General features: G+C 42.3%; 1 protein-coding gene across 1 annotated transcript in view; it reads right to left on the bottom strand.

Moving 5' to 3' along the window:
- The window catches only part of LOC142254676 (cadherin-8), a 592,012-nt gene that overhangs the window by 557,931 nt on the left and 6,421 nt on the right, over positions 1–27,660 (bottom strand). Inside the window, exon 2 of the mRNA XM_075325863.1 lies at positions 3,518–3,963. Within this exon, the coding sequence (XP_075181978.1) occupies positions 3,518–3,769 (252 nt within the window). The 5' untranslated portion in view covers positions 3,770–3,963. The remainder of the gene's footprint in view (positions 1–3,517; positions 3,964–27,660) is intronic.

The following is a 27,660-nucleotide window of genomic DNA, read 5'->3' on the forward strand; positions in this document are numbered from 1 at the left end:
TACTGGATGGATAGCCTATACCGCAGGTAGGACATATGTAAGGCGAACCCCATTGACCCTTGCTATAGTCTACCTGTTTGGCTTGTAAATGCTCCACCCCCTTGTGGGTCACCATCGCTTTCTGAGGCTCCGCCCCCTGTTGGGTAACTACCCCGTTCCGGGACTCCGCCCCCTTTTGGGAAACCACCCCTTTTTGGGACTCCGCCCCCTTTTGGGCAACCACCTCGTTCTGGGACTCCGCCCCCTTTTGGGCAACCACCCCTTTTTGGGACTCCGCCCCCTTTTGGGCAACCACCCCTTTTTGGGACTCCGCCCCCTTTTGGGCAACCACCCCTTTTTGGGACTCCGCCCCCTTTTGGGGTTTCCATGCAACGTCCTTAGCCCCCAGTTCACACCGTTCGCCCTTATCTCCCTGGGCACACAGTGTCCATACCGGCCCCCGAAGGGAATGCTCAAACTGGTCCATGGCTGCCACATCGCTGCACACTGACAGCTCCTGCTGTCCCTGCACCAGGAACTGGTACAGCTCCTCCACAACGTCTGCAGGGACCATTCCCTCTTTTTGGCTTTTAGCCCCCACTGCTGTCACTGGACCTCCAGGCACATGCTGTTGGTGCTGCTGGCTCTGCAGCAGCTGGTTCAGGAGCTCCTCCATGCTGCAATGAAAAGAGGAACAGGAGGGGCGCTCCAATGGGTAATACCCGGTGGTCAAAGACAGGGGGGGGGGGGTTAGAGAACCACTAACCTTTCCGGGTTGTACTGCCCGTACAACCAGGATCTCCAGCCTGTGGTGTATCACTGCTCACCAAGCAGGGCCTTGCAATTCCGGCTGGCCTGGAACCTCCAGTCGCTGGACTCTCGCCACTGCAGCACGGGTCCCCAACGACCTGCTGATTCACCACCAGGTGCTTGAGAGCGCTGTCCCTGTTCATGGACCTGCCGATCCACCGCAAACCGCGTCAAAAAATTTTCGTGGACCCGCCGATCCACCGCAAGCAGTCCGTATCCACAGAAATATGTCCTAGGCCGTTGCTCCTAGCAACCAGGCTGCGTTGCCCCTAGCAACCAGACCGCATGCCCGCATTCTCCACCATATGTGACGTTGCACCTTGCAACATAGGGGGTTACTCGCTCAGCATGAGGGCTTCAGGTAGACATAGGAGGCACAGTTTCTTAAGATCACAGCCTGCTTTATTCCACTTCATAAAGCACCGCGCTGGTACGGACATCACATGGCATGTACAGGCAGGAAAACAGGTACATTCCCAAACCTCAGCCCTTCAGGTTATGTTCAGTCCACAAGTCGCTGCAGAGCCTTCTCAGATGCTGTTTCCTTACCTCCACCCATCAATACACCCAGCTACTTCCTCCAGCACAGGAACTTCAGTGCAGGCCCTGAGTGTGTCCAGAGGCCTGACTTTCATTCCTGGGACCACACCCCGAGGTGGAGATATGGTGAACAGCCGTCCCACCTATCTCATTAGCTGTCCACAACAGAGCCGGCCCAGGTAACACACCTTAACCCTCTCAGCATAGTACCAGTGATTATATCACACATTGTAGAACTCTGAATTCTGTCATTACTATGTTGTTCCTCCTGGGAATATAACTGGATTTTCCCACCCCTGTTGTCAAAGGAGATTGCTACACAACCTGATACTGTGCGATCAATGCTGATAACAGCAGACTGTGTGGAGCCACATACTCTTGACAAAGTGAACTTATTTCATTCATTTCCAGGAAGAATAACAGAAGAACAGCACAGCATAAAGCTTTTAGAAAATTAGCTCAAGAATTGTGATTTTATGCAGATTACAAATATTTACTAAAACACTCAGGACCAGTTTCTCCTGACAGGTACTCCAGAAAATCAACTTCTGTATTAGGACAATAGCTACATGTCACTCTTATGCATGTCAAGCATTATTTCCTAAAAAAAACCCCAACAAAACTTGTATTCCCCATGAACTACTCAATCTGTTATATGAGGACTATAAGTATTCACTAAAAGTCAGAAAATGGGAAAGTTCCTCCCAGTTAAATTATTGTTATTATATTATTACTATCATTCTGATGATTATTTTTTATTATGTCTGTAAAGATATCACAATGCCAACCATGCCAATGATAATATAAAACCTTGCAACAAAGGACCGGTATCTCTTGATGTACCTTAATAACACACTTGTATACCTCAAGAATTACACATGATTTTCTTATTTTATGCAGATAGGTATTTACTAAAAAAGTCAAGAAAGGTAGAAAATCCGCTATAAAAATAGTTTAGCAAAAATATAAATATTATTATTATTAATTATTATTATTACTATTATTATTATCAGCTAAAAATGTACAATTATTTTAATCATAACATACCATTACAGCAGTTACTTTAGTAATAGGAATAGTAGCAGCAACACTAATATAAATATATATATATATATATATATATATATATATATATATATATATATATATTATATATGTATATATATATATATATATAGTAGTGGGCATAGTAGCAGCAATAATCCCCCCCTCAAACAAAAATTAATAGTAAAGATAATATATATATATATATTTTTTATTATATATATATATATATATATATATATATATATATATATATATGTGTACATATATATTTTTATATATAATTTTTTTATTATTATTATTTTTATTAATAAAAATACTATATTATATATATATATATATATATACACACACACACATACACATATTTTGTTACTATTATTTATAATAATAAAAATTATATTTATATATATATATATATATATATATATACATATATATATATCCATACAGTATGGAGAGAGAGGGAGGGGGACATATACAGTATATCTACTGTATATACAGTGTATATATATATATATATATATATATATATATATATATATATATATATATGAATATATTTATTTAGCCCTAATAATGGATATTTTGATAAGTAATTAATTTCTGTAATGTATAGGAAGTCAGATAAATGCAATAAATAAAGTAGTAATAAAAAGAAAAAAAAACAACAGATGCAACACTTCTAAAAACGTGCAAATAAGTGGAGACTTTTTAATCATTTCTTCTCTTCATATATATATATATATATATATATATATATATATATATATATATATATATATATATATATATCTCCATACAGTATGGAGAGAGGGAGAGGGAGAGATATACAGTATATCTACTGTATATACAGTATATATATATATATATATATATATATATAGTAAACAGATATATGTACATAATTATACAGAGGGAGAGAGAGAATTATAAACTGTACATACGGTACTATGTATATACATTTATGTATTGTATAGATATAGATACATACGTATTATATATATATATATATATATATATATATATATATATATGTATTTACTCCTAATAATGGATGTTTTGATAAGCAATTAATTTCTGTAATGTATAGGAAGTCAGATAAAACAGAAAAGTATCTGAATTGATAAAGTATATAACTTACCCTTCCTACTAGTATTGGTTCAGGTCCTGAGAACTCTTCCAGCACGAACATTTGGTTCCATACCCAGCCTCTCTTGGATCTGTTTAACACTTTTTGTTCATCAATGATCCCATTAAGTTCCGTGGTGGCTTCGGTGGAGAGTACATAGGATTCATTCCTTGGAGCCATGTACACATGAGGAAGAAGAGCAATCCATAAAATCAAGAATGGAGTCCAAACATCCATGAACATTTCCCCCAGTCTTTCTGGCATGGTCACACAATTGGTGGAGAATGCGGGCAGCACGAAACAATTGCTCAGCTCACATCCAGATTGCAGGCATCCAATTCATCATGCAGAGAGGGATATTTACTTGCAGCTGATCCGTGGGTTTATTGCTCAGTAAGCAGGAATAGTTCATATTTGAAGGACATGACGTGTCTGGAATATTGTTCATTGATGTTTTCCTTAAAATGAGGGGGAAAGAAAGATATTGAAATGAGAGAATAAAATTTGCAATGCATAACATAGCGTGTGTTCCACAGCTAAACCGTATTTATACACCGAATACTAAAGCTGATGTATCGTCCTGAGAGCCAAAACTGAAGACTCCAAAATTCCATGGACATAAGGGGAGAGTTGTGTATTTGGTGGCTTATAGGAAACACATGCAGCAGAGATTCATTTATTTACTGGCTCGTTTTTTAAGTAGAAACCATTAAATGAACCTGATTGAGCTCCCCTTGCTTTGGAGGAAAGCACATTGATTTGAATAAGGAATGTGTAATACCTAATTTCTCCTGTAGGGGCGCTGCAGTGATATTTAACACTTAATGCCAATTAATTAAAGGGGGTTGTCCACCTTTAGGGTCAATTTTCTTTGTTTTTTTTTCATTAATTACTAGGGTTGTCCCCCTTTAGGGACAATATTCTTAATTAATTAATTAATATAGTTGTCCACCTTTGAGGACTATTTTCTTTTTTATTAATTAATTAATTCATTACATTAATTCATTAAAGGGGTTGTCCACCTTTAGGGACAATTTTCTTTTTTTTATTCATTAATTACAGGGGTTGTCCCCCTTTAGGGACAATATTCACAATATTCTTAATTAATTAATTAAAGTGGCTGTCCACCTTTAAGGACAATTTTCTTAATTAATTAAAGGGGTTGTCCACCTTTAGGGACAATTTTCCTTTCTTTTTTTATTAATTAGAGGGGTTGTCCTCCTTTAGGAACAATATTCTTAATTAATTAAAATGGTTGTCCACCTTTGAGGACAATTTTCTTTTTTATTAATTAATTAATTAATTACATTAATTCATTAAAGGGGTTGTCCAAATTTAGGGACAATTTTCTTTTTTTTTATTCATTAATTACAGGGGTTGTCCCCCTTTAGGGACAATATTCTTAATTAATTAATTAATTAATTAATTAAAGGGGTTGTCCACCTTTAGGGACAATTTTCCTTTCTTTTTTTATTAATTAGAGGGGTTGTCCACCTTTAGGGCCAATTTTCATTTTTTTTATTCATTAATTAAAAGGGTTGTCTACCTCTAAGGACCATTTTCTTTATTAATTCATTAAAGGGGTTGTCCACCTCTAGGGACTATTTTATTTTCTTTATTAATAAATTAAAGGAGTTGTCCACCTTTAGGGACAATTTTATTTTCGTTATTCATTAATTAAAGGGGTTGTCCACCTTAAGGTACAATTTTTTTATTTTATATACATGGGCCAAATATAATTTTTAATATTGACTGTCATTAAAAATTTTGCACCGTTAGCCCTCTATAGCCTCTGTGTTGCATTATGTAAAGCTAGCTGCATAAGGAGTCAACTAAGAATCTGTCAGTGAGCAGAGTATGTAATACTTTTCTCTCTCTTTTTAGCAGTTCCTATCTGATGTATGAATTTTGCCCCATTTGAACTCTATAGCCTCCCTCTTGCACTGTGTATTGCTGGCTGCATAAGGAGTTAACTGAGAATCCATCAGTGAGCTCGTTCTGACAGTCTAATGGGAGAATTTGTCTCTCTTTATATAGCAATTCCTATCTGATTTATGAGCACAGACCACATCAAAGTTGAATAAGCAAACATACAAAGAGCCTGTAAAATTTAAGCAATATTTTTTTTTTCAATGAAACCCAATTGCAAAAATAGTTTTTAGACCAAAATGCATGGATTTAAGTAAGAAAAAAATAAAAAAAAAGGATTAAACCCTTTTAAATTACATGTTTTTCTTTGGGAACGATTCCTATGACTACTGACCACATCAAAGTTGAATTAGCAAATATACAAACAGTCTGTAAAAGTCAAGCGATAAATATTTTTTAATGAAACCCAATTGCAAAAATATTTTTTAGACCAAAATACATAGATTTAGGTAAAGAAGGAAAAAAAAATGAACCCCTTTAAATTACATAGTTTCCATTGGGAATGTCCTGCATATGTGGAATGATCCCTATGACCACTGACCACATCAAAATTGAATTAAAAAAAGGAAAGAAGAGCAAGTAAAAGTCAAACAATAAATATTTTTTAATGAAACCCAATTGCAAAATTAATTTTTAAACCAAAATACATGGATTTAAGTAACAAAGGCTTGAACCCCTTTAAATTACATGGTTTTCTTTTGGAACGATCCCTATGACTACTGACCACATCAAAGTTGAATGAGCAAATACACAAAGAGCTTGTAGAAGTCACACAATAAAAAAATTTAAATGAAACTCAATTGCAAAAATAATTTTTAGACCAAAATACATGGATTGAAATAAAAATAGATTGAACCCCTTTAAATTACATAGTTTCCAATGGGAATGTCCTGCATAGATGGAATGATCCCTTTGACCACTGACCACATCAAAGTGGAATAAAAAAGGAAAAAAAGAGCAAATAAATTTCAAACAATAAATATTTTTTAATGAAACCCAATTGCAAAAATAATTTTTAGACCAAAATACATGGATTTAAGTAAAAAAAAGAACAATGGGTTCAACCCCTTTAAATTTCGGGATTTTCTTTGGGAATGTCCTCCATAGGTGGAACGATCCCAAATCCATATATACTATATACTGGAAATATTTAATGGAGCCAGGCATTTTCTCACCATTATGCTATCACTCCATGACTATTGGAGGTCTCCTACAGAGTAGAGGTGATAGAAGCAGGTTCTTGGGGGATTTTTGGATAATAGGGTAGGACATTTTTTGGGTTTTTGGGCGTTGTAGACACCAATCTTGAAGTTAAGGCAAATCCCAATTATCTGCCAATACTAATGATAGTATCTAAATAGGTTCAGTTTTTCATGTTAATTTACATCTGTTACCGTCTACGTAATTTTAGATCCGCGTTTATGACTTGAGTGGTGTCACTTTACAACTGGTGACCACAAATGATGTAATCCATTGTCTGCATGGATATCTTTAGGCACTGTCTATATTTATTTTTAGAGTCCCCACATCCCGTGTAGGTGACGGAGATTTAGGATGACAGAGAAGTGTCTCTATATCTGTGCATGTATCTACTGGGAATTTCCTTGAATGATTGTGACACGAGGTAGAAAATTACTTAATCTGTTTTCTCTTCGAGCCCAAAACTCATTGGTTTATCCGTTTGCTTCACTGATCAAAATTAGGCTTTACAAGTTTTGGAGACAAAATTGAGAATTTAAAGAGCCCTTCCACCTATCGCTCCTAAGCTGAGAGAACGGGAAGCTTTCACCTGGTAAGAGCATGACTTTATTATAACAATAAGATTAAGAGGTTGTCCACTACTTTTACATTGATGGTGTGATGGCCGTCACAAGGTGGCGTTAGACACTACTTGCGTGAATATGAATAGAGAGGTAGTCAGACAAGCCGAGGTCAGAAGCCAGGAGGTAGCGACAGAACACTGGGAGCAGTCAGACGAGGTCAAGATACAAGCCGAGGGTCAGGATTCCATGAGAGTACTTACAGGATACAGGGAGTAGGCAGGGACGTGGTCAGGAGAAGATACAAGGTCAAAAGCCAGAGGGTAGCGACAGGACACTGGGAGCATACAGAGAAAAGGTCAAGATAAAAGCTGAGGGTCAGGATTTCAGGAGTGTTAATACAGGATACAAAGAGCAGGCAGAGATGTGGTCAGGAGGAGGTCCAAGGTTAGAGCCAGAAGGTAGCAACAGGACACTGGGAGCAGACAGAGACAAGGTCAAGATACAAGCCAAGGGACAGGATTCCAGGAGAGTTAGAAAAGGATACAGGGAGAAGGCGGGGTCATGGTCAGGAGGATGTCCAAGGTCAGAAGATAGGAGGTAATGACAGGACACTGGGATCAGATATAGACAAGGTCTAGATACAAGCCGAGGGTCAGGATTCCAGGAGAGTTCGTACAGGATACAGGGAGGAGGCAGGGACTTGGTCAGGAGGAAGTTTGGGGTCAGAAGTCAGGAGGTAATGACAAAAACAAGGAGACAGGCAGAGAAGAGTAAACAACAGTCCAGAGTCAAGAGCCAAGATCAGATCACTAAACATAATGGAAGCCGAGAACACTACTGTAAACAGAAAGTACGACTGGCGCGTTGCAGGCAAGCATGCTCCCTAAAGAAGCAGAGCAGGAATGAGCAGCATCTGCGTAGGTGTGACGCCCCTGACTATATACGCCCCATGGTTCTAGGTTCTTGAAAACCGATATCACTCCCATCAGCACCACAAATCCCAACCACACCTCACATCATGACCTGTCAGACACCAGTGGGTTGGTCTAGCTGGAAAAGGGCCACCCACCTAGGTGTCAGGCAGACTGGTGGGAGGGAAGTAAGTCAGTTTCAGTTTAGAGTGGGAGTTGAGCAGTAGCTCCTAAAGAGTGGGGAGCTGGGGAGTTGTAGCTCCCGGGAGTGACCTAGGTTGGGTCGCAGACGGTGGTCCGGGACCAGAGGAGTCGGAGACCCGGTCGCAGGGTGTTGGAAAGGGGTGTACTGACTTAGTCTTGGAGGACTGTCGGCATCGGAAAGTAAAGTAACCGGAGCGGTACTGAGCACAGCGGGGTACAGGACCCTAGATAAGGAAACAGTTCAACGTCCTGATAATACATGTGGGAGGAAGAGTCTCTTTATAAACTTCCCCAAGAGCTCAGAGATCAAATGCATCAGCACAATGAGGGGGATAGGGTTTTCCAGCTTATGCGACCCACTGAGATCCCAAGTGCCAGCCATCGAGAGCATAGCTCCACTACATATAGGGAGCAGGACCCTGACAGTTTCAGGCCAAGAGGTCAAAAGAACAAATAAATTTGTGCATGGAGGCAGGCTCTGGACCATTACGTGATACCGGTGAGAGCAGACACCCGGACGGGCTTCCCGCAGTTGCAGTGGTACCCAGAGACTTTGGTTTACTACAGTGTGTGAGTTTGCTTCATTGGCTGCATCTAACATCACAACAACCTGAGTGAGTACACTGCCCCCTCCCTGCATCCTGCCTGTCCAGCAAACCTGCACAGCACCATCCACCACCCCTGCAGAGTCCTGGGGCCTTCCCTACCAGTAGAGGGATTAACACCTGACTGCCCCACTCCATCCGCCCCAGGTACTCACTACAGCAGCGGCGGTACTCCCCATGACTGCGACCCACAGGTGGCGTCAGAAACTTCTCCCCTGTAAATAATTCCCTTTCAAGGATCTGAGTGTTTGCCAAGCCCGGATCCGGACCCCTTGAGCCACGACCACCCCGGATCAGAGCACCGTGGTCTGTGTTGGGCGGCACATAGGCACCTCCCTGGACCAGCGAACCCAAAGCTGAGAGACAACCCATCCATAGGTGTTCTAGACAAACAGCAGAGCATCTAAACCTGCAAAAAGCTCTGCATGATTGAACAGCAAGTACCAGTTCTGCTGGAGAGCATGGCAGAACATATCAACACAAGATGCTCTGTGCATTGGAATCGTGACAGATGACTTATCCTTAGGATAGGTCATTAATGTCTGATCAGCTGGGGTTCAACACTCTGCATCCTCACTGATCAGCTATTCTCAATACCGGCGGTTGCAGCAGGCAGCCAGAAATGCTCAGTTCTGGAGCTACTCCGTCTTCTGATAGTGGCCGATGCCTGGTCCTGCACATCCGCCACCTATTCAGATCAATAAGAAGAGGATGTGAAGTACCCAGCCGCGGCCACTATCAGAACACGGAGCAGTTTCGGTACTGAGTATTCCAGCTGCCTGCAGCCGCCGCCGGGACCTGGGTCAATGATGACCTATCTTAATCATTTGCCATCAATGTAAAAGTAGGGACAACCTCTTTAATGTTAAAACACTTTATGATGAGGTGTATGGTTTGGTAATAATTGGTTAAACGTAGAGTGCGAATCAATATGTAGGACCCCATCCAGTGGCTGTGTCAATATTCTGTGGCTGCCAAGCAAACCACCTTCTACAAACCACCTTCTACCTGATGCCATTCCAAGCTCCTCTTTTGATTTTCCAAATTGGCAAAACGTCAACCAGGCTGGCTAACCAAAGGAAGAGCCACAGATGTGGTTAGATAAGAGGCAATTTTCCCATCCGCAGGCACAAATTACTGACAATGCCCCTAAACAGATTCCTGCAAAAACTCTAGATAAAATGCAAGCGCAGAATTAATGGTACTACTGGATAAATGTTATATAGTCAAGTGCTGATCCTGATCTGAACTGCAGTTATCCTTTGTTCCACAGGTGGCGCTGTACTCATATAACCTCTATACAACTGCTTTTAAAATGCATGCAGAAAATACTTGTGTCATGAAAAACCCTATCTATTCTACCCAGAGAGTTTCCTTAATGGAAGCAATTGATATGAGCAAGCTGCTTTTAAGTCTATGTAGTGCCCCTGAGCCACTCAGGGCACTACTAGGTACTGCATTCCCACAAGGATGCAGGGCCTACCCTCTAGGACCTGGAACACCAGTGGAAGTAACACCAACACACACCTAAATTCCCAATTGCCACTCACACCAGGGCTCAAAGGGTTAGTCAGATAAGGGAAGGGCCACCCAGTGGGTAGAGGACTAGACCATCTGGTGGGAGGGGGCTAGCCAGTCTGTTGGAGTCGAGTGGTGCACAGTGAAGTGCGCGGACATGCCTCAAGCTGGGTTGTGTAACGGTGACCCGGGGGCACAGGAGAGAGGTCGCAAGGGCAGGGACATTCAAGAACCGCTGGGAGCAAAGCACATACAGGGCACAGGGACCTAGGTCAGGAGACAGTTACACACGGCCTGGCAAATTCCTGCACAGTGGAGGGACCTGCATGGACTTCACTGACCTACAGATCCGGGGGCATCAGTAGTAAAGCAAGGTTTGGGGTTCGGACACATACCTCCCCACAGGGTCCACACTGCTCGCCGTACGGATGAGGAGACTGCTACCTATCAGGAACAGTCAGGGCCCCCAAACCGCTTCAAGCTACAGGAACCCAAACTACACTAGAAAGTGCTGGGGACAGAGTGACCGAGTCACTAAACTGGTACTGGAAATACAGGGACCTGAACCAGTCATCCACAAGTTAAAGTGAATAGAGACTGTTCATTGCAACCCCGGTGTGGTCTCCTTCATTATAAAGTTGCAAAGCTCCCATCTTACAAATCCCCTTGCTCAGCCCTGCCTGCGGAGGGCCTACACCATAGCTGCCATCACCATCAGCCCAGGGGTAATTCCACCAAGCAGTGGAGGTTCCATCCAATTAACCGCAACCCTCCGGTGGCGTCCCATGAACATGAACTCTTATCTCCCATGTAAATAACCCCTCTATAAAAAGCCTCCAGGGCACGGGACCAGGCAACGGCCACCATAGTGACATCCCCAATTGTATATACTGCCCGGGACCGAGTATCCCATTCCCTGGGCGTCACATCTACTGTAGATTTGAGCAAAATTTTTGACTTTCAAATTTTCCACCTTCAATAAATTTTTACAGAAAATTAGATGCATGGTGAGGCAGAAGACATCCAATCACCTTGAAATCACATAAATGGGAGATTTAATTGCAGCAGTTCTATAATCAAGCAAGCATCAGCTTCCATATATGTGTCCATCCCTGGACTTGATTCACAGACACAGTGACTCTCCTGCCTCGCAGACACAGTGACTCTCCTGCCTCACAGACACAGTGACTCTCCTGCCTCACAGACACAGTGACTCTCCTGCCTCACACACACAGTGACTCTCCTGCCTCACAGACACAGTGACTCTCCTGCCTCACAGACACACTGACTCTCCTGCCTCACAGACACAGTGACTCTCCTGCCTCACACACACAGTGACTCTCCTGCCTCACAGACACAGTGACTCTCCTGCCTCACAGACACAGTGACTCTCCTGCCTCACACACACAGTGACTCTCCTGCCTCACAGACACAGTGACTCTCCTGCCTCACAGACACAGTGACTCTCCTGCCTCACAGACACAGTGACTCTCCTGCCTCACAGACACAGTGACTCTCCTGCCTCACACACACAGTGACTCTCCTGCCTCACAGACACAGTGACTCTCCTGCCTCACAGACACAGTGACTCTCCTGCCTCACAGACACAGTGACTCTCCTGCCTCACAGACACAGTGACTCTCCTGCCTCACACACACATTGACTCTGCTGCCTTACAGACACAGTGACTCTCCTGCCCCACAGACACAGTGACTCTCCTGCCTCACAGACACAGTGACTCTCCTGCCTCACAGACACAGTGACTCTCCTGCCTCACAGACACAGTGACTCTCCTGCCTCACACACATTGACTCTCCTGCCTCACAGTCACAGTGACTCTCCTGCCTCACAGACACAGTGACTCTCCTGCCTCACAGACACAGTGACTCTCCTGCCTCACAGACACAGTAGCTCTCCTGCCTCACAGACACAGTGACTCTCCTGCCTTACAGACACAGTGACTCTCCTGCCTCACAGACACAGTGACTCTCCTGCCTCGCAGACACAGTGACTCCCCTGCCTCGCAGACACAGTGACTCTCCTGCCTCACAGACATAGTAGCTCTCCTGCCTCACAGACACAGTAGCTCTCCTGTCTTACAGACACAGTGACTCTCCTGCCTCACAGACACAGTGACTCTCCTGCCTCACAGACACAGTGACTCCCCTGCCTCGCAGACACAGTAGCTCTCCTGCCTCACAGACACAGTGACTCTCCTGCTTCACAGACACAGTGACTCTCCTGCCTCACAGACACAGTGACTCTCCTGACTTACAGACACAGTAGCTCTCCTGCCTCACAGACAGAGAGACTCTCCTGCTTCAAAGACACAGTGACTCTCCTGCCTCACAGACACAGGGACTTTCCTGCTTCACAGACACAGTGAATCTCCCTCCTCACAGACACAGTGACTCTCCTGCCTCACAGACACAGTGACTCTCCTGCCTCACAGACACAGTGACTCTCCTGTCTCACAGACACAGTGACTCTCCTGCCTCACAGACGCAATGACTCTCCTGCCTCACAGACACAGTGACTCTCCAGCCTCACAGACACAGTGACTCTCCTGCCTCACAGACACAGTGAATTTCCTACCTCAAAGGGACATTGACTTTCCTGCCTCACAGACACAGTGACTCTCCTGCTTCACAGACACAGTGACTCTCCTGCCTCACAGACACAGTGACTCTCCTGCCTCACAGACGTGTCGCAGGCGGAGGAGGTGATGCTGCGCTCTCCCACTGCTCAGGTCCGGCACGGCTACTGCTGCTGCGGCTCGGTGGTGGCTCGAGCGGTGGGCCGGATCCCGGGGACTCGAGCGGCGTTCCTCGCCCGTGAGTGAAAGGGGGTTTTGATTGTGGGGATTTGGATATTGTCCGTGACGCCACCCACGGTTGTGGTGATTTTGGTGACACCACCCTGCTCTGAACGGGGATCCCGGGAGCGGTGACAGGGAGCAGCTGAGTTGTTTGTTCTCCCCTCCATGGGTAGGGGGTTTTGTTGTCCCGGGGCCCGGTGATGGGGTAGGGATGGATGATGGATGGCAGGCGGGTTGCGGGGCCTGGTGAGGTGCAGGGTCGCAGGGGCAGCGCTGTGCCGTACGGCACGGTGGTACTCAACTCAGCCTGAGACGATGACACAGTTCTCGGTAAAACACACGGCTGGAAAGACGGGTCCCACGGACGACTGCTGTTGCTTTTCCCCGGCAGGTGGACGGTGACTGCCTTTCCCTGCACCTAAGTACGGTAAACGGTTCCAATGGGTTCCCACCGGTAACCCGCTCCCCAGCTTGGATATGGGCCGGAGGAGCCCCTTTTGCCCGCAGGCGCTGGCCCTGATAAACGGTTGCCTTGGCGGTGGCGGTGTCTCTCTCACTGGGTTGGACTGTTGCCTTCTGTCGGGACTTGACTGTTTGGAAACCCAGGAGGTCCCCTTCACTAACGGATTCGGCAAATTCACGGCGACTCCTAGCCTTGCCGGGGTCCGAAAAGCCCCTGCCAATGGTGCTGGATTCTCCTTGTGTACCAGTCCGGTACCGCCGGGCCACCGCCCGTCCACGGTCCTTACGGTAAACTCCGATAGGCCACTCCTGCAGACGGTGACCACCGTCTGCCAACCTTGCTGCTCCGTCCGGGCCACACACCCGGACTCACTTCAGACTGCTCGACTGCTACTTTACTCCTCACACTTGCTCCTCCAAACTCTATCTGTCTGTTGTTCCCTCCTTCAGGACTGTGAACTCCTTGGTGGGTGGAGACCAACCGCCTGGCTCCACCCCCTGGTGTGGACATCAGCCAATGAAGGAAGGCAACAAGGGTTTTGTGTTCTGGCTTTGATGTGCCTAACCGGGGTGTAGGGTGTGGTGGTGTAATTACCTGTGGCCCTTGGCTTGTCCAGGGCGCCACATTCCCCCTTAGCAAAATGCAGACCGTCCGCGGACTGCCCGTCCATCACTGGTTTTATTTTCACCAACTGAAAAAAGATAAGAAACGGTAAACACACAATACAAGTAAAATAACATCTTCCCACATCGGGAGGTACTCTTACTTAAACGTTGCAACGGTTGCGGCTTCCGCTCTCTCCCACCCAAGCAACCTGGCCCTGATGCTGCCCCTAAGCAAACAGGCAGCACCCCTTGACCCCCAGTCCTGCACAAATTGCCCGAGCGGGTTCTGTCCTTTTCAGGGGACCCACGTCCATGGGGAACCCCTGAAACTCCATGAGGATTGCCACTGGTTCCATGGTGGCTGGGCCCCAACCTACTCCACTGCGGGTTCTTCCTCCAATCTGCCTCTCCGGAGGTGGCAACGGTGGGAGCTGTAACAAAATAATTATTCACAGGCCACAAGTTTGTGGTTGCCTTGCAAGTTCTCAGGCATGTTGTAGGTGGTGGTGTAATTATCTGTGGCCCCTGGCTTGTCCAGGGCGCCACAGACACAATGACTCTCCTCCCTCACAGACACAGTGACTCTCCTGCCTCCAAGACACTGTGACTCTCCTTATTCACAGACACAGTGACTCTCCTTACTCACAGACACAGTGACTCTCCTGCCTCACAGACACAATGACTCTCCTGCCTCACAAATACAGTGACTCTCCTGCCTCACAGACACAGTGACTTTCCTACCTCAAAGGGACATTGACTCTTCTGCCTCACAGACACAGTAACATTCCTGCCTCACAGACACAGTGACTCTCCTGGTTCACAGACACAGTGACTCTCCTGCCTCACAGATGCAATGACTCTCCTGCCTCACAGACACAATGACTCTCCTGCCTCACAGACACAGAGACTCTCCTGCCTCACAGACACAATGACTCTCCTGCCTCCAAGACACTGTTACTCTCCTTACTCATAGACACAGTGACTCTCCTGCCTCACAGACACAATAACTTTCCTACCCCAAAGGGACATTGACTCTCCTGCCTCACAGACACAGTAACATTCCTGCCTCACAGACACAGTGACTCTCCTACCTGAAAGGCAGAGTGACTCTCTCCTCATCAACAAGTCTGTATTATTCTCTTTCCTCATACACTAACCTTTTTACTGCTGTGCCGTCACACATTATCTGTACAGTTTGTTCACCAGTTTATGGTTTTTTCTCTCAATCTGTATGGCTAAGCAGTCCAAGGTCTCATGATCCTATTTGGCTAATCAATCTTTCGCAATATGTAAAAGTAGTGGTTAGCATGTAAGGTGATTTTTGTACAGTAAATTGCGTATTGTTAAAATTTCTGAAAATTTGCTAAATTGTAGATGTGCAACATATTTGTTTGCTCATCTAGTCTAGAGGTATTATTGTGAAGTTTTAACCCAGATGATATTCATAAATTGGGGCCTCATTAAAGGGATTGTCCAGTTCAAAAACCTCTGTGATATGTTTCTTATACCATTAATAGATATGGTGGACAAGTTAGAACCCACATATCTTGACCAAAATGGATATTGGATAAAAAGAGGACTGGTTCCCTCCTGCATTACAGAGTCAATCCATTGGTTCAATGTTTAATTTCCCCTGTGGTGGCGCTGCGATGACTGTAAGGTGTCCAAACAGCTGACTTTTGGAAGTTCCAGTAGACTGACAATTTCTGAACAACTTGAGCATCCCTAATAACAGACAAATAAGCCCTTTACGGAAATTATTAGATAGAGAGGTAGATATGCAAACTGGATTTGTGTTTACGCAAGCCTACGGTCTACAATATTCATATTACCGATGAAGGTTAACCCTGAAGAGTAATTCAGGAAGCTTAGATGGTCATAAGCCCCATAGATCGAATAAACTACTGTATATTCCGGTTTGTATGATGCACTTTTTTCCCCCAAAACTTGGGGAAAAATGTGGGTGCTTCTTAAAAGCCACATATGGCTTACAGGTGGAAGTGGTGGCGCAGGGTGGATGATATGGAGGGCTCGGAGGAGGGGTCACTGCAGTGGAGCAGCTCAGGAGGGTCAGTGTGCGGCAGTGGAGGGTCGGCGATACTGCGGGCTGGTGGGGTATTATGGCGGCAGGCGCCATTGATCTGCTGGTGGGCTCGGATGAGCAGGTGTCGTGGCTTAAGAGGGTCAGTGTGCGGCAGCGAAGGGTCGGTGATACTGCGGGCTCATGGGGTGTCACAGTGGCGGGCGCCCTTGATCTGTTGGCTGCATGGAATCGGCGGTGGTTGAAGAGACAGACTTGAAGAAAATGTCCGCAAAGGTGAATCTGTGCATGCGCAAGCTCCACAGCCATTTTCTTGAAGTCTATCGTGTCAATGGTTGGCGATTCAATGGAACCTGCAATCCGCCAGAAGAGCAAAGGTGCTCCCTGCCACAACACTCCTTGAGTCCGCAGTATCACCAATATGCTTTAATAAAGGACACCTCGTCTGAAACGCGTTGAATTTCTAAATTGCTCTTACCCTTTGGATCTTGTCCTGTACACTTGGATTTTAAAGTTTTGAAAATAAAAGAAACATATTTTTATGCATATGGAAGATGGAGATTCCTTTTCTAGTTCCTGCACGCAACGCTGCTATCCGTGCTTCCAAGTGGGGAGTTGTTCCTCAAAGGTGAGCTGGTCATCCCTCTCAACTTACAATCACCAACCCTGCACTGCTGCACATTGACCCTCTTGAGCTGCGACACCGCCTCCTCTGAGCCTGCCGTCAGATCAATGGCGCCCGACACAGTGATATCCTATGAGTTCACAGTATCGCTGACCCTCTGCACACTGATCCTCTTGAGCCGCGACACCCCCTCCACTGAACCTGCAGCACCGCTGACCCTCCTGAGCCGCAAAACCCCCTTCTCTGACCCCGCAGCATCGCCGACTTTGCTTCTTGTGACTTTCCTGAGCCGCTCCACCACCGCCACTCCCCCCTGGTGAGCTAATATAAGAGGCACTAGGATTTTAAGATGGATCCTCATTTTAACAATAAATAATTTTTTTCTTATTTTCCTCCTTCAAATTTGGGGTGCGTCTTATAATCCAGTGCGTCTTATAAAGCGAAAAAATACAGTATGTTACTCAAGAACAGATTCAAGCAGAATAACTCTTTGATGTTCACAAAGGAACATGATTACATTGGTCTTCCCGAGAAGATGACGCAAGACGCCCAACACCAAACCAAAAATATGCAGATCTCAAGACCTATAATTAATTTCTCCACAATAAGAAACAGACCTGCAAGTTAAGCAGTTTTTGCGCTGAGCACAAACTCCTACATATAGTATATATAACTTTTGTTGTAAGGGTAATTCATTTATAAAAAAATATTTATTTTGATGATATATACATTTCCATTTGGTCACCATTTTATGGTTATTTTCCATATTTACAAAGATAGATAAAGCTTTATGATGCTTTCAGCATTTTTACTAAGCGGTATGATGATGTCACATACTTTCCTAACATGTAATAAAATTATGTCATACTTTAATTAAGAATTATACTCTATGTTATGGTGAACAACACTACTTTTTAAAGGGAACTTGTCACCAGGTTTTTCCCATATGAGCTGTGGCCACCACCAGTGAGTTCTTATATAAAGCATTACAGAATACGGTATATAGGAGCCCAGGCCGCTTTGTATAATGTAAAAATCCCTTTTAAAATACTCACCTAAGGGCCTGTTTGGTCTGATGGGTGTCGCTGCTTTTGGTGTGGCGCCTCCTCTCTTCTTGAGATTGATATTCTTCTGCCCAGCCCCGTGTGCATGACGTGTCCTGGGTCATTCACACAGTGTCCTCTGTCATCCACACAGTGTCCTCCACTGCGCTCCTGTACATGCGCACTTTGATCTTACCGGTTGAGGGCAGAGCAAAGTACTCTAATGCACAGGCGCGAGAAAAGGTAGATCACCCGCGCATGCACACTACAATACTTCAATTTGACCTCAGCAGGGAAGAGAGAACTGCGCATGCGCAGTGGCGCAATGGGAACCTCTTTGTGAATGACGCAGGATGCACCAGGCACATGGGGCTGGGCACAAGGACGCAATCTCACAAGATGGAGAAGGCATTGGAACGAGAGCCGTGACACCAATTGGGCCGCGCCCTACGTGAGTATTCTAAAGTTGTTTTTTACATTATACAGAGCCTGGGCTGTTATATACAGTATTGTTTAATGTTGTATATAAGAGCTCATTGATGATGGCCACAGCTCATAAGGGAAAAGCCTGGTGACAGGTTCCCTTTAAGAACTATGCCACTATAATCCTATACTCTCTTCTGTCTACTGCCAATCCGGCGACTGTTCAAATTGGAAAATTTCCATATTTACCTAGATATCTGAGCAATGTCGGTATAAAATCTTATTTCGCATCTCATTTGTATAAACTACTTTAACAAATGTGAGACTAATTTGAAATTAAAAATCAAACCCCAACCTTAACGGGGTTGTCGTTGTCTAGGATTAGAAAAAAAATGGTTGCCTCCTTCCAATAAATAGCATAAACCTTGTGTATAGGTTGGGTCAACTCAATTAACCACTCTAAACCAGTACATAATGGTGGTTATATGAAACCTAGATTACATAAAATATATAAAATACAGATACCAATTGAGGTTATCGGGGCTGGGCATATCATTGGTGCAACCCGTGCAGCCACCGGAGCCATAGAGATTAGGGGGCACAATACCACCTCCAAACACAAATGGAATTGTGAATTATGAAGAGCTATTGGACCATTTATTCTTCTGGGGAAGCGTCCTCTTCCATCTGTGTCGGTCGGTGGAGTTAATGACTTTTTTACGCTTAGGGAAAGTGACTATATTTTTACGGGGGTGTCTTTGGTTGGCCCTTTAGCAGCCATTATCGGCACGTTTTGGTGCCACCGAGTAAAATGTGATGTATGTAAACAAAGGGAAATATTTTTATTAAAATTAGCTCTGCTTCTACTAGTTTTTGCAATCATGCTTCCTGAAAGCAGATATTAAGACCATAAGTTCCACCGTAGGGGCACAGGTAGAAAACAGGGTCTTATCTGGTAAAAACGGAATAAAAGAAAAAGAGGTATCCTCGCTTGTTCAAGTTGTGTGACACACAACAAGACGTGTTGCAGATACACGAGTATATAGGACAGTGCAGAAAATGAAGAAAAAGGACAAGTGACATGTTCACTCCGCGCTGCTGCTGAAGACTGTACAAACGAAGATCTAGGACACACCAGTGGAGATAGTTGTGTCCTGAATTGTCTTGTGGTTCTTGTCCTAAAGAAATAGATGACGTGTTCCCTCCGCACTGCTGCTGAAGACTGTCCAAAGCAAGATCCAGGACACACCAGTGGAAATAAGCATGTCCTGAATCATCCTGGGGTTCTTTTCCTAAAGAAATAGATGATGTGTTCACTCTCCACTGCTGCTGTAGACTGTCCAAAGGAAGATCTAGGACACACCAGTGGAGATAATTGTGTCCTTAATTGTCCTGTGGTCCTTGTCCTAAAGAAATAGATGACGTGTTCACTCCATGCTGCTGCTGAAGACTGTCCAAAGGAAGATCCAGGACACAGCAGTGGAGATAAGTGTGTCCTGAAATGTCCTGTGATTCTTTTCCTGAAGAAACAGATGACATGTTCACTCCGCGCTGCTGTTGAAAACTGTCCAAAAGGAAGATCCAGGACACACCAGTGGAGATAAATGTGTCCTGAATCGTCCTGTGATTCTGTCCCTGAAAAAAAACCAGATGACGTGTTCACTCCGCGTTGCTGCTGAAGACTGTCCAAAGGAAGATCCAGGACACACCAGTGGATATAATAGTGTCCTGGATTGTCACATGGTTCTTTTACTGAACAGATGACATGTTCACTCCGCGCTGCTGCTGAAGACTTTCCAGTAGAAGATCCAGGACACACCAGTGGGGATAAGTGTGTCCTGAATTGTTCTGTGATTCTTTTCCGAAAGAAACAGACGACGTGTTCACTCCGCGCTTCTGCTAAGGACTTTCAAAAGGAAGATCTTGGACACAGCAGTGGCAATAAGTGTGTCCTGAATTGTCCTGTGATTCTTTTCCTGAAGAAACAGATTACGTGTTAACTCCATGCTGCTGCTGAAGACTTTCCAAAGGAAGATCCACGACACACCAGTGGAGATAAGCTTGTCCTGAACTGTCCTGTGATTCTTTTCTTAAAGCAACAGACGACGTGTTCAGTCCGCACTGCTGCTGAAGACTTTCCAAAGGAAGATCCAAGACACACCAGTGGAGATAAGTGTGTCCTGAATTGTCCTGTGATTCTTTTCCTAAAGAAACAGACGACGTGTTCACTCTATCCTGCTGCTGAAGACTTTCCAAAGGAAGATCCACAACACACCAGTGGAGATAAGTGTGTCCTGAAATGTCCTGTGATTCTTTTCTTGAAGAAGCTTGCAATTAATGCATTGCATAAAGACCACTTATCTCCACTGGTGTTTCCTTGATCTTCCCGTGGAAAGCTTTCAGCAGCGGCGCAAAGTGAACACGTCTTCTGTCCTTTTTCTACACTTATTGGAAATTTCGTATACCAATGCAAAATCTAATACTCCAACTGTAAACTTATTTTTTGTCTACTTCAACAACTTCCCCTCTCTTCTCTGCAATAGAGCCGAACCATAAAACACGGGATTATGAGCAATTTCCTCACTTCATTTAATCCTTTTACAAATCTACTCTGCATTAGTTAGAAAAAGGCAATTTTCATCGTCTTTTGTTCTTTCTGGAAACAGAGCGGTATCATATTCAACTGGAAAACAATCAATTCAACAAATGATTTTAATCATTATGTATATCAACAAATATGACTCACAATAGCTTGCTGCAAGTCCCCAAGCCCTAATGAAACTGGATAATCATTACACGATACATGTAAACCTTGTGCAGAGGTTTCCTTTAATTATTGTGCTTTACGAGGTGGCAGAATGTGTCTGCCTCTTTCGTGTGGCATGAATACATGGATTTAATTAATAAATGGGAAAAAAAAACTTCGGCAAAAAAACATCACAATGTGTCATTCACGTGCGTAAATAACATTGGGATGCTGGTACATAGTCAGACAGTGCCTTTAGCCCTCAGTTGACTTCTACTAATGCAATTAAATTTTACGAAATATTCAAATTTGTTAGTTTTATTTATTTTGTTTCATCATTATAAAGTTATAGGTCAACTTAGGATAAGCCTGACCTTCTGCTCCTTACTAGATGGACTATTGTCCATCATGATTATGTAGAAATGGATGATATCAATCAGCCCCATCCTTGTTCCAGTAACAACGGTGAAAACAGTAATGGAAAACTTGGCAAATGCCCAATTATTCTAAATTCTAAAATTCAGTTCTCATATATATACATTTGACATGCATTGTTATGACTACTGTAACTCTCTATTAATTGGTCTCCCCCTAACTGGACTCTCTCCTTTACAGTCCATCCTTAATGCAGCAGCCAGGGTCACCTATTTGGCTAACCGCTACTCGAATGCCTCTGCTCTGTGCCAGTCATTGCACTGGCTGCCCATATATCACAGGATCCAATTCAAACTGCTTGTTCTCACCCACAAAGTTCTCCACAGTGCGGCACCCCCCTACATCTCCACCCTCCTCTCTATCATCCCACCCGTTCTCTACGCTCTGCAAATGACTTTCGATTAACATCCACACTAATTCGAACCTCCCACTCCCGAATCCAAGACTTCTTCCGAGCTGCACCAACCCTCTGGAATGCTCTACCCCAAAAAGTTAGGACGAATCATAACTTACTCAGCTTGAGACGCACCCTAAAAATGCATCTTTTTAGGGCAGCCTATCACACTCCCTAGCTAAACTAATTTCACCTAATCCCTCCACAACTGACAACATAACCCCACATCAAACTCCATGGCACCCAAATGCATCTCAAGGCTCTGGCCAATTGGTCCAGGAAGCCATTATCTATCCCACATTTTCTGGAGATGGCTGGATTGTCATTGTAAATAAGCACTTGTACCTTGCCCCCACCCCATCTCATTGTAGATTGTAAGCTCTCACGAGCAGGGTTGTCTTTTTTCCCTTTAAATATTGTATTTTCTATAACTGTTGTTTGTATATGATCCTCCTGAATTGTAAAGCGCTGTGGAATATGTAGAAATAAAGATTATTATTATTATTATGACCTTACATGAATTACAGCCCATTCAGATATATTTTATTGCGATATATGAAGTGTAAACAAAGCAAAATATCATATTTAATTCTCCTTTTTGCTACAATGGCCAATGGAAAGTAGAAAAAAAATGGTCTTCAAGTTGTCCTGAAGAACTTATCTGGACACCATAAATCCTGACTTCTTTTTATAGTAATCTATGATTGACTATTATTTCTCGAAACACATAATTCCAATGGTTAAAGTCCGAAGCAAATTGGAAATAAACCCTACAGCATCAGATAAAAGGATATTTTCTTAGGTCAAAGCATTTATGAAGGATGATTGTCCAAAAATGGTCCAATGTTGTGCCATTGTGTTACAAGTCATCCAAAAAATATCATCTACCTTTAGTAAAACAGTGATAGAAATTAGTCAAGCCAATGAAAAGTAGAACAAGTTGGAGTTGACTCAAATTCTTACGAACAGGAGACTGGACTTACGTTATAAGGGTTGGGTAAGGATTAGTGATGGTCGAATAGTAACTATTCATGTTCGGATAATGCTTACCAAATACCAAGTACTCTTCCAGTCTTCGTCATGACAAGAAAAATACATGGGTTCAACATTGAGTTGTAGTAGGTTCGCAATTTATGACGAATACCAGAATAGAACTTGGGGATTCGTTACGATTCCAGAATTCGTCACGACAAGAAAAATGCTCGGTTTCCCCATCGCATTAGGTTCATTATTCATGATGAGCACCAGAATAGAACTTTGAGACTCGTTACTATTCCATTATTTGTCATGACGAAAAAAATACATAGGTTTCCATTGACTTGCATTAGGTTCATTATTCATGATGAATACCAGAATAGAACTTTGGGATTCATTACAAATAATCCAAACACTAATACTTACTATTCGCCCATCGCTAGTAAGGATCTTCTTGAGATCTTTTTCCATAGATTACTATTAAAATTAATCTTAATTTAAAAAAAAAAAAATGTTTCAAAAGTTGCTTATTAAGGGAGATTTGGGGTCTATGATGAACATTTAATGACTACGAAAGTCTCATATGGTAGGGGTCCAATATCTTCAAAAATAGTCTTAATTCTTGGTTAGAGCATTAATCAAAAATCTCAATTTACCAGTTGATAGTTTAAAAAAAAATCTTTAAGCAGACTTTAAAATATCATTTTGAATGAAAATACTTAATTTTGGTTTTAGAATGGAGATGACAAAAATTTAATTTTAAAAGATTAAAAAATGTAGGAAGTCATCCAGGTTTTCGAGGTATGCCTTGACGTGGCTACTGGGCAGATATAAAAATTGCCATTTTTGTATGCTAAATATCTCATTTTTTTTCTTAGATTTCTTTTTGCAGTAATACATATCTATATTCTCACCTTCATGGTTTTCATACTTTAGCATTTTAGAGTCCAACTGTCCCATTTTTTGTCCTTTTATCTCAAGTTCAGTTATGCACCTGTTCACATTACAGTTTTGAGAGTGCCATCAATCTTTTTGTCTAGATTAATAGTGGTTATGCCTTCAGACTGTGCCCCAGTTCCCCACTAGCCACAGCTGATTTTACTTTCTATAGCAGATTCCTCCATACACAGGAGGTTTTTAAAACCCAGAGAGAGGCTTCAGCTCAGAGTAGGTACCCAGTATACGAGGTATGCCTTGACATAGCTACCGGGCAAATATACAAATGCTAAACATCTCAATTTCTTCTTAGATTTACTTTAGCATTAATGCATTTCTATATGCTTACATTCATGGTTTTCATGCTTTAGCATTTCAGAGTGCAACTGTTTCTTTTTGTGTCATTTTATGTTATGTTCAGTTATGCACCTGTTGACATTGCAATTTTGGGAGTGTCGTCAGTTTTTTGTCTAGATTAATAGGGTTCATGCCTACTGACAATACACCCCTCCCCCACTAGCCACAGGTGATTTTATTCTCTATAGCAGATTGTTCCATGCACAGGAGGTTTTTTAAACCCAGAGGGAGGCTTCAGCTCAGAGTAGGTTCCCAGTTTACTGGATTTGCCTTGTCGTGGCTATTGGGCAGATATAAAAATGGCCATTTTTGTATGCAAAATATATAATTTTTTTCTTAGATTTACTTTAGCAGTAATGCATATCTACTACATATTCTTACATTCATAGTTTTTATGCTTTAGTATTTCAGAGTGCAACTGTCTCTTTTTTGTCATTTTATGTCATGTTCAGTTATGCACCTCTTCACATTGCAGTTTTAGGAGTTTCATCAATTTTTTTTGTCCATACTTGCCCAAATACAGGAGGTTTCTAAACCCAGAGAGAGGCTTCAGTTCAGAGCAGATACCCAGTATACGAGTTATGTCTTGACGTTGCTACTGGGCAGATATAAAAATGGCCATTTTTGTATGCAAAATATATACATTTTTTCTTAGATTTACTTTAGCAGTAATGCATATCTACTACATATTCTTACATTCATAGTTTTTATGCTTTAGTATTTCAGAGTGCAACTGTCTCTTTTTTAATCATTTTATGTCATCTTGAGTTATACACCTCTTCAACATTGCAGTTTTGGGGGGGGGCATCAGTTTTTATGTCTATACTTGCCCATACACAGGAGGTTTCTAAACCCAAAGAGAGGCTTCAGCTCAGAGAAGGTTCCCAGTATATGAGGTATGCCTTGATGTGGCTACTGGGCACATAAAAAAATGGCCATTTTTGTCTGCTAAATATCTCAACTTTCTTTTTACATTTCCTTTAGCAGCAATGTATATCTATATTCCTACATTCATGGTTTCATGCTTTAGGATTTCAGGGTGTAACTGTTTCTTTTTTTGGCATTTTATGTCATGTTCAGTTATGTATCTGTTCACATTGCAGTTTTGGAAGTGCCGTCAGTTTTTTTTTGTCTAGAAGTCATCAATGTGTCAGACACTCGTGACTTGTATCCATTCAAGAAATTCTACTGAAGGCTCGTGATTTACTATCTAGATTTTCTATCTGGAATATTTACTATCTAGATTTTCATTTTCAGGTGAATGAACACCTAGTCGTACAGAAACCTTGTCTAATAAGTATTAATAGGCTCTTGGCTTTGGAGAAGGAGAAGATCTCCTCCTTGGGGTTTATTATGACCCACTGCTTTAATGGTCCAATGATTAGTTATCTACGTCCATCTTTATAGACAGTAACAGAGAGGAACACTCAACTGTTTCTCCGATAATATCGAATGCCTTTGAATCTCTTATTTATCATTGAAAGCCCTTATGGCACGGTTGACCTTAGTCCATGTTGGACTTCACCGCAATTTCGAAGACCTGCTGAAGGGCACAGCACTGTCTCACAACCACCATCAATTACACGCTGCTTTTGTTATGTCTGCAAAAATTAACCATTTTATCTAGAGCCTACATCTATTGGTCAGACCAGAGCGTTTCGACCCAAGCCCCAACCAAATAATGGACTCTAAGTAGGTGAAGACCTATCTGACAGTCGAATTAGGGATTTAGCATTCTAGATATTTTTCATTTTATCGCACAGGAAATGTATTCGTTCTAGATAAGCATTTAATCTGTATTGTCAGACCATGATTTATATATAATATTTTCTCCCGGAACATAGAAAAACTATAAGTAATTTCATCCACTATAACCAGGCTTAAAAGTTCAATCACATCAGCAGTGTAGTAAATATAATGAACAGATTTTTACATTTTTCACGCCGCTTAATAATGGTCTTTGTCATACGCAGAGCCAGCTGTTACAAAAATTGAACATACACATTCAAAGTCGTAGCCCCCTGCCTGTCTTTACAAACTTCAGATCGGAGGCTCTTTGTCAGAACGGTACTCAGAAACCCATTGAGCTTACTATTTTCTGTAGGCATTTACTTCCAAAAGAATTATACTTCAGCCTTTTTCTCCACAGGGTTTTTTTTATTTTTTTTTTTTTCAAAAACTTTGACAAAGTTAGGATGAAGATATAATTATAGCATTTCAAGTGGTGGGGGCAAAAAAATTGAGCCAGGAAGACTTTTTTGAGCATTTTTTTCGGCACGTCAAAGGAAGCTTACCATCTGGACTTTGTCTTTTTTTATAGGCAAAGATGGGAATTTTAATAATATTTTGAGCATTTTTCGGCACGTCAAAGGAAGCTTACCACCAGGACTTTGTCTTTTTTTATAGGCAAAGATGGAAATTTTAATAATATTTTTTTTTTCATTTTTAGAACATAGTATACCTCAAGTCCAATGTTAGTCTCAACAGAAGCTAATATTAGGTATCACAAGGCCAAAGACTGTAATAATGAATTTTGAGCATTTTTTCTGCACATCAAAGGAAGCTTACCACTTGGACTTTGTCTTTTTTATAGGCAAATATGGGAATTTTAATATTTTTTTTATTTCATTTTTGGAATATATATTTCCTTTCCTGTCCAGTGTCGAACTCAAAAGAAGCTAATATTAGGTATAACAAGGCCAAAGACTGTAAAAATGAATTTTAAGCATTTTTTTGGCACATCAAAGGAAGCTTACCACTTGGACTTTGTCTTTTTTATAGGCAAATATGGGAATTTTAATATTTTTTTTATTTTATTTTTGGAATATATATTTCCTTTCCAGTCTAGTGTCGAACTCAAAAGAAGCTAATATTAGGTATAACAAGGCCAAAGACTGTAGGAATGAATTTTGAGCATTTTTTCTGAACATCAAAGGAAACTTGCCATGTGGTCTTTGTCTTTTTTAGGCAAATATGGGAATTTTAATGTTATTTTTTACATTTTTGGAAGGTATTTTATCTCCAGTCCAATGTTAGTCTTAACAGAAGCTAATATTAGGTATAACAAGGCCAAATACTGTAATAATGAATTTTGAGTATTTTTTCTGCACATCAAAGGAAGCTTACCACTTGGACTTTGTCTTTTTTATAGGCAAATATGGGAATTTTAATATTTTTTTTATTTCATTTTTGGAATATATATTTCCTTTCCTGTCCAGTGTCGAACTCAAAAGAAGCTAATATTAGGTATAACAAGGCCAAAGACTGTAAAAATGAATTTTAAGCATTTTTTTGGCACATCAAAGGAAGCTTACCACTTGGACTTTGTCTTTTTTATAGGCAAATATGGGAATTTTAATATTTT

Source organism: Anomaloglossus baeobatrachus, chromosome 10, assembly GCF_048569485.1.
Source record: "Anomaloglossus baeobatrachus isolate aAnoBae1 chromosome 10, aAnoBae1.hap1, whole genome shotgun sequence".
In the NCBI taxonomy this organism is placed as follows: Eukaryota; Metazoa; Chordata; class Amphibia; order Anura; family Aromobatidae; genus Anomaloglossus; species Anomaloglossus baeobatrachus.